General features: G+C 41.6%; 1 protein-coding gene across 1 annotated transcript in view; it reads right to left on the bottom strand.

Moving 5' to 3' along the window:
• The window catches only part of PYGL (glycogen phosphorylase L), a 23,450-nt gene extending 20,628 nt beyond the window's left edge, over positions 1 to 2,822 (bottom strand). Inside the window, exon 1 of the mRNA XM_072428448.1 lies at positions 2,531 to 2,822. Coding sequence (XP_072284549.1) covers positions 2,531 to 2,773 — 243 coding nt within the window. The 5' untranslated portion in view covers positions 2,774 to 2,822. The remainder of the gene's footprint in view (positions 1 to 2,530) is intronic.
• Between the last annotated feature and the right edge of the window lie 6,343 nt (positions 2,823 to 9,165).

The raw sequence follows: 9,165 nt of genomic DNA, 5'->3' as shown, positions 1-9,165 counted from the left end.
GGGGGGGGGGGGCGAAGAGACAATCGCTGCAGAATGACTCATGGACTATACAAAGCTCCTTTTTATTATAAATAATAAATCAAGCAAACAAGGAATACCTTCTGCTATATCTGGTTATCAGTCCATACAGGTTGTCACTGCTGACTGCTCTTCCTGGAAATACCAGCTGCCTGGCTGCACAGCTGAGCTCTTGGTTTTAAAGCCTAGCAATATATATTACTGTAATTCAAAAATGCAAAAAATTGTGCAATATTTTAATTTATTTATAATAAATCTGCCCTCCAACCCCTGCTTTGGTCTCCCGGACTGAAGTTGATTACTCCGATTTCATTGCACACTGTAAGCTTCTTACAGTTTGCATTGGAGGATGCATGCACAATTCCTGGCTGGAGGACTTGCAGCATCATTTAGTCTTTCCCACCCAGCTTGACTCTCCCTGACCTGCCCTTTTCATTTTTTTTTTTAATCATGCAATTCAGCATCCCATAACCTGGGTACCCAGGGTGGTCTGTGTGTGCATGCAAATGGGTGCTGCAATGTTGTAAAGATATGGCATCCCCTTCACCAGCCATAATCTGTCTGCATTACACACAGAGGAACAGAAACATATTGCTGTTACTGGATCTAAAAACACATTTAATGAAAATAAAATTGTTTTAAATAAAAAAAACAAAAAAAAAACAAAAATCGCATTTGGATCAAGGAATAGGGGCAGTTAGGCCAATATAGCTTTAAGGATTCATTAGCAGTCATCTCCTGACAGTTGCTCCAGCACAGAACTCTATATCCAGATCTTCAGGGGTCCAACACAGCCCCTACACAGTGCTTCAATCAATGCTGTTACTCTTGTTGATGAAAGCACTGGGCTGGGGGCAATGTCTGACCTCAGAGGACCCAGACTTCAATTCTACACAGAAGCGGTCCAGATTTCTGACATATTGCCTGTGTAATGCTTTTTAAAATTACAGTTAACATAAAAATATTAAGAGTAGATATTACTAACTTTTGCAGCCTCAGTATTTTTTTGGGGTCACTGGCCCTGCACAAACACAGAAAACTTCTAAAGTTTCAAGCCATTTGCTTTTCCAGGCTATTTGCAAAGACACACCTGCTTCATAAAATTGTTGCCTCCAACCATAGACTCTCCCAGTATTGTATTCTTATTAAGCAGTAGGAGCAAGTTCTTTAAGTATTTCAGTACCATATCCAACTCACTCATAGGGGAAACTAATATTAATAAATAGTTAATAATAAAGTTGCTGATTGGAACAATGTGTTCTGGGGTGCAAATCAGATTAAGTGCTGCACCATGTACAAGGACAGTGGTCTGGATCTGCAGCATGCTGCCAACATTGGGTGCTTTGATGTGATAGGAATGCAACTACACACAAAAATAAAACAGGTAACATTCCTTTTTATATATTATTTTTTTTTATTGCATGCAATGGTAGTTGTCCGGCAATGATTGCACTGCACAATACAAGGCTAACTGTACCATATCCAACCCACTCATAGGGGGAATGTAACATTAATAAATAGAGTTGCTGAGTGGAACAATGTGTTCTGGGGTGCAGATCAGATCAAGCTTTGCACCCCATACAAGGACAGTGGTCTGGATCCACAGAATGCTAACATTGGGTGCTTTGATGTAATAAGAATGCAACTGAACACAAAAAATGTTAAGCAGGGAACATATTCTTTATTGGTGATGCAGCCTGTCTGAGGAAAGTTTTTTTTATGATATAGATATATTTTTTTTTATTGCACGCAATGGTAATTGTCCAGCAATTATTGCACTCATAGGGGGAACTTAATATTAACAAATAAAGTTGCTGATTAGAACAATGGGATCAGGATTGGTTATAGATAATATAGATTGTCCAGCAATGATTGCTCTGCACAATACATGGCTACCTGTACCATGTCCAACCTACACAAAGGGGGAACTTAATATTAACAAATAAAGTTGCTGATTTGAACAATGGGATCAGGATAGATTTTATATGATATGGATAGATATATTTTTTCATTACATGCAATGGTAATTGTCCAGCAATGATTGCACTCATAGGGGGAACTTAATAATAACAACAAGTAAAGTTGCAGATTAGAACAATGTGTTCTGGGGTGCAGATCAGACTGCTAAGGTGCTGCACCCTGTACAAGGATAGTGGTCTGGATTTACAGCATGCTGCCAACATTCATGTAATAAGAATGTACCTAAACACAAACACACTAAACAGGGCACATATTCTTTATTGGTGATGCAGCCTGTCTGAGGATAGATTTTATAACATATAGATATTTTTTATTGCATGCAATGGTAATTGTCCAGCAATGACTGCACAATACAAGTCTTCCTGTTTCTTCCAGGAAGCCATGATGATCACTGTTGATAACCATTTGCAACTTGCAGCTGTACCAACTCTCACTGTGATCACTGACAGCCCCATAAGAATAGGAAGGGAGATCACAGGGTGAATGCCACCACCTAATGCCAATCTGCAGCCCCCCATACCCAGCAGGTTACCTTGGGGTCTTTCTCATAGTAGTACTGCTGGGTCCTGATCCATCTGCCCACCAGGTGATCACGCACAGTGTGTGCCAGGGCAAAGTAATAGTCCCTGGTGGTGGCAACATTGCGATCCTTCACCAGGGTGAAGTGGAGATGCCTGTTGAAGCCTTTTTTCAGCTCGGAGACATTCTCCACCCCGACTATTCCCCGGATACTGATCTGCTTCCTCTTCTCCTGGTCGGTCAGCGGTCTGGCCATGGCTGGTCGGGCTGTGGATGGGTTACGGAGATTCAGCAGCTGATGGCAACTTTATAACAAGTGAGAGTCCAACTTCCCCTGAGCTGGTCCCTCCCCTGCCGCTGCGCTATTGGCTGAGGGCGGTGATGGAGTGCACTCTGGCCAATAAGGTTTAAGAAAGCTAGTGATCCCGCACAGGTTACCGCCCACAGTCTCTGCTGCCCACATAACTTGGCACTGAAAAAAGAATTGCAAAACAGTAACAATATAACTTTCCTACAAATTGATAGGTTTATAAATCCTAGCAAAGAAAATATATTTTAAATAAAACAGGAAATGGTTGAAGCATATTTATTTTCTTTTTTAAAAATATTTAGTTTTTTCAGTTGGAGAAGTTTAAATATTTTTGTGTATTGATAAAAGTTCAACAACAGGTAGAAACCAGTAGATAAGCTATCACTAGGTATATATAGTGCATAAAGATGCTTGCCAACACCAGAAATACTTTAGGAACATAAAAAAAAACAGAACAAAGGGGTCTTTTGTCTGGATGAACTATTACTCTGGATATATTATCTTATATATATGCGATGATTATGTATAAACAGCAATGTTTATGGCTAATCAAACATGTTAATTTGTAGTAAGAGAATATATTTTATTATTTTTATCTTTTTGCACCACTTGATTATTAATAACATGATGTTCAATGTTACTATTGTTTGCATCAAATGTTACATAACCCCTGAGGAAGCCCTTAAGGGGCGAAACGGGTCGGGTAATTTCTGGAACATTTTTTTACCGCAGATCTCCAGGTTACAGTCTGGATTTCTGAATTACTAGTTGATACTTGTGATTAGTTGCTGACTGTCTAGAGCCATCCTGTGATAGCCTCACAATAGATCACTTGCAATTGTAAGGATCCTATGGATTTATATTGTATTTTTGAGAAGCACTATATCTTAAATACAATAATCTTGCCAATTAAGACCTCTCTGTTCTGTCTTTATGTTCTTATATTGATAAAAGTTGTTATTATTATTAATATTGTTTTCTGATGACTACAGAACTACACCCACAGGGTGGGGTTTTGGTTCATACTGTAGTGAGCATTCTGATTAGCTGTTGGTGTCTGAGAGGGTCTCATTCCTTGATAACCAACAGCCAATCTAAAAGCTTGAAGCTGTTTTTATTTTGTTTTTAGATTTGGTTGTTGACAAGCCCAAATCTCCAACACTCTTATCACACATTACTGCAACACAATTAATGCATTTATTGTCAATGTTATCTTAATGTATTACCCAGTGCACATGTGTTGCAGCGCACCATGGTGCATGATTGTGTATTACTATATGTTGGCGCAAGGGTGCAAGTCTGATATATTGCCCTCTGTGGTCCATTTATCAAATTTAATTCGCATTACCATGCAATGCAAGGTGCGCCACACTCTGACGGAGAGCTGTGATTGCCCATCCATGTTAATATTTCAGGTTTTATTCTATTTACACCACACATGTAACAAGCAGGCAGTATTTTGTTGTCCTATGACACGCATGTGCCTACATGGACAGGAGCGTGTGTCACAACAAGGTTAATCTGTAACCAGTACATTCCTGCAGCCCAGCATACAGTGCAAAGTTATGAGTTTACTGTATGCGCTCTGCACTCAGAATGCTGAGTTGGGATCACAACAGGAGTGGCTTTAAAACAGGACCAATGAGTAAGGTAAATGCATGTTAAATGAGAACTGCCCATGGGGGGTAATCCAAGGTAATCTTACAGACAGACATGTCAGATGTTTCAGGTAAACGGCCTTAGGTATGGTGGCTGCGGTATTATTTGATTATCCAGCCAGCAATACACTTTCTGACTTGGAGTGACAACTTTCACTGGTTGTACTGTATCTGCAGAGAAGTGTTGTCACCCCAGAGCAGGAAGCATGTCTGAACAGTAGAGCAAAGCCTTCTCTCCTGATCTCTCTGCATGCCCACCAGCTATGGTTGCATGGAATTGTACGAGAAGAGGGGTTCACAATGGTCACAACAGTGCCCCATGATGTGCTGAATTGGTCTTTATGGGAAGATGTGAAAGTGTGACAACACAGCAACACAATTTTAAAAAAATATAGCACATTGTCATTCTATAACAGTAAATGATAAAACATGGGCAGTCTTTTCAGGTCACCAGGTATTAGTTTAATGACAACTGCAGATTAAAAAAAACAGCTTTTGAAATGTCATTATTATGTTAAAGGTTACTTAAGGAATTTAGTGGCTGGGTTCATATATTTCAAGTCGGCTCCGTTTTCTGGTTCTCTGCATCAGACACTGCTGTTCTTAGACCAGTCTTGTGATGGCGCTAGTCAACCTGAAAAGCCTGCTTAGATTATAGCAAATTGAGTGAATTTATTGGCTTTATTTCTCAGATTTGGTTAATTGGATTTCCTGGTTGCCCAGAGGTGGTCCAGTTTGCTCACTTTTGCTGGATATGGAACATCTGCAGGACAGGTACACTTTGTCTGCAGTGAATACATTACATAAGAGGTGTTGGAGTCTGTGCTGTATGTGCAGAGTCATTGCATTATTGTCATGCTTGCTGTGTACGTACGTGATCACACCCTGTGTAACACTGACAGGCGTGGTATTTACATTGCGGAATATATGGCTTCCAGTCACATTGCGTTGGCACAAGGCTTCAGTATTGGTGCCACCAATTAGATAATGATCGGTTACGGGGTGCAATGCCAGGCAAAAGCACTTATTGCAGCTGCAGGTAGAAGAGGACCCCCAGAATGTCACCTGACCAGCCAGTATAGCACTCATTGCAGCCACAAGGTGAAGACTCCCTGGATGTCACATAACCAGCCAAAGGAGGTATCAGTGATGGTGCAGCGAGACAAGGACCCTCAGGATGCCAGAAGAATCCTCATTACATCTGCAGGTAGAAAAACGAATTTCATGGGGCCAACAAGGGGACCTACTGTCCACATATATGAAGGAAGAACCCCAAAATGTCATATGACTGGCAAGATTAGAAGGCAAAAGAGGACCCCAAGATGTCTTGTGACAAGCCAATAGACTCCTCACTGCCCCCTAGAGAAAACAATATCGCCTGGATGTCGTGTGACCATGGTTAGAAGACCTCAGGGGGAAATGGTCTGTCACAATATATTGTCATGCTAGATGACCACTAGGGATGAGCGAGGATGCCTTTGACATTTTCGTGAAAATTTCCCCGAACTTCCGATGGGTCCGCAAAATTATAGTGAACCGATTTCACAAATACCATTAAAGTGCAGGTTCCCACGCTCCCTGGGTTGTACTTATCATTGATAAGTGCAGTCCAGGGAGCATGAGAACCTGCGGCCACAGCTCATTAGAGACACGCGAGTGCCTCCAATTAGCTGTGACTGCAGGCAAAATCCAAGCAGGCGAACTCAATGGAGAAACTTCATTGAGCGTTCATCTGAGTTCAGTTCTCACGGTCACCAGGCTGTACTTATCATTGATAAGTACAGTCAAAGGAGCGTGGGAACCTGCGGACACAGCTAATTAGAGGAACGCGAGTGCCTCCAATTAGCTGTGACTGCAGGCGAACTCCAGATGAACTCTCAATGAAGTTTCTCCATTGAGAGTTCATCTGAGTTCAGTTCCCACGGTCACCGGGCTGTACTTATCATTGATAAGTACAGGCCAGGGAGCGTGCAAACCTGCGGTCACAGCTGACTGGAGGCACGGGGGTGGTTCCAATCAGCTGTGACTGCAGACAAACTCCAGATCTCTGGTGAGAACACAACCTTGCAGCCTGGCGAGAAAGGCCCGATTCTCTGCGAGATCAGACCACTTATTGTGGCTGCAGAGAGAAGAGGACCCTCAGGATGCTATGAGTTGCCAGAAGACCACTCATTGCTGTTGCAGAGAGTGAAGGACCCGCAGGTTGCCACCTGACCAGCCAACGGACTCACAAAAAGACTGGTCAATGTATATGCAGGGGGAAGGAGACCCCTATGATGTCACTTGACCAGCCAAAAGAGGGATCATTGCTGGTGCAGAGAGAAGAGGACCCTCATGAAGTCACATAATGCCAGAGAACTGCTCATTGCCACTGCAGTTAGAAAACCCCTAGAATATCATGTGATCAGCAAAAAGACGGCTTACTGCCTGTTTAGGTAAAAAAAAATGATCCCCAAAAAGTCAAATTTTACTATATCAGAAGACCCAGAATGTCACATGACCTGCCAACAGCCCACTCGTTGCCACTGTCATGTGTGGACCCTCAGGATATGGAATGATACTAGAGGACTTCTCAAATTAAGGTCTGCATCATGGATATGAGAACCCTAAATCTTTTCAGCATGTTTGTCGTCACATCACGCTGTATACAGGTTTCCTAAGCAAGTTGCAGAACAGTAAAACATTCTCTTGCAATTAGCAGTTATATTGCCATCCTTGTGTGTGTGCTCCTTTAATAGCATTTCAACCTCCTGTCTGATAGAACTTGTAGTCAGCCCAGCATACAAATGAAGAATTACACACAGCAGGCTGGCAACAATGCTGCTTTGTGGCTTTGTGTTGTCAGTCTGCAAGAAACCTAGCTATGGACTCACAAAAAAAACATCTTCTTAAGAAAACTGCAAATATTGAGGCTTGTTTCCAATAAATCACTGTATAGCCGTGCTTCTTTGGACCCCCCAGCAGCTGCATGGCATGCTTTGGTTGCCCTTGTTATGCCCTTGAAGAATATGTTTCTTATTTCACATAATAAATAAGCCCCGCAGTGCCTGATTAGAGTTGATTACCATCACAGATCGGTTCTGCAGCATTCTCAGTGACAACCACTCCCTTATTAACATTATTAAACAGGCCAGGCCTGAGACCAAACAATGCCACTGCCTTCCTGCAAATATTGCTGTGCCACAATGACAATGCAATGTGTTTAGGAAATGCAAGAGTATTGCTGTTGGCAAGCTTTGTGTTAGGGGAACGCATTTATTTGAAGTACAATGCATAGGGGTGTGAGGGGGGGGGGGGGGGGCTCCTGATGGGAATATGGAGTTTTTATGTAAAGTGGTGACTGGTGACTATAATGGAAAGGGGAGCTCATGCTTGGACTCTGATTGAGAAAGAAGAATCAGATACAGGTAGTCCCTGAGTTAAGGACATCCGACATACAGACCACTCCTAAATACATACAAGACTTGCAGAAGAATTTTTTTGCAAAACACAGCTGAGGTTGTAGGTGACCTTAAGGACTGAGCTCTTCTGCAGCTTCAACTCTTTAATGACCAAGACAAACTCTGCAGCTGTTTCTTTTTGCATATCAAAGCACAGCTTACTCCAGAAGGTAATGAATGTCTAGGCTCCATTAAGTTTTTTTCCTTTTGCTTTGTTTTCCTTTTTTTTTTTTGCTTTGTTTGTGATTAGCTCACAGTGAGGATTTTATACAGTAACTGACACCATGCTGTCTAATAATATGTTGAGACAAACATCTGTCCTAATTGCATTTATTAAAATAATGTATCTGTTCCAACTTACATACAAATTCAACTTAAGAACAAACATACAGTCCCTATCTCGTATGTAACCCGGGGACTCTGGAAATCCAGAGTTGAAGAGGTGGGGTTCTTATTGTGGGTTGGGGAAACTCTGATGTAAAGGGGGGGACTTGATATGAACTGGATTGTCCTTAATGTTGGGGGCCTTGTCAAAAATTAGCCTTAGGGTCCTATAGATCTGTAGCTGGAAGTCCATCATCAGCAGTGCAGAGTTGCCGCAGAAGTGGGACCCTGGTCCAAATTACACAAATCTATACCCATGGGTCTGTAGCTACATTTGGTTAAAATTGGCTAAACATAAAGTCTACAATTTTTTTTTTTTTTAAATGACATGCTATTTTTTAGGTTGTTTATGTGTTCCAAAGTATTATACCTGGAATACCTGCTAATAACAGTACTTCCTGTTGCAGGGTGACAACACTAAGCCATTGTCTCACAATGACAGCAGTGTTGTCAGCCTGCTGGCAGTGCTGCTTAAGATGGCCAACAGGCTGACAACACTGCTGCCTATTGTAAGGCAATGGCTTAGCGTTGTCTGCCTAGAACAAGAAGTACATGCAGGATCTCTGGATAATAAAATTTGCAACAAATGTAATCATCTCTATACATCGAGGCATCATGCACACATACTGTAAAAATAGATTTTGGATTGATACAAACTTTAAAATTCTCCATTAACTCGGCGGTAAAAACGTTTAATTAATTGTCATGACATGTCTTCTAATTACAAATTATAGCACAGGAAATGCACTGTGTTATAATATTACTATTCAAGATGATGTTAAATAAATAACATATCACTTTATATAAGAAACCAGTATTTCCCCTCCTCTCTGGTCCCAGCAGGGTTTGCACACAG

This window comes from Pyxicephalus adspersus, chromosome 12 (genome assembly GCF_032062135.1).
Source record: "Pyxicephalus adspersus chromosome 12, UCB_Pads_2.0, whole genome shotgun sequence".
Taxonomy (NCBI): Eukaryota; Metazoa; Chordata; class Amphibia; order Anura; family Pyxicephalidae; genus Pyxicephalus; species Pyxicephalus adspersus.
The sequence above is the reverse complement of the archived record's forward strand: the minus strand, read 5'-3'. Positions and strand labels throughout refer to the sequence as shown.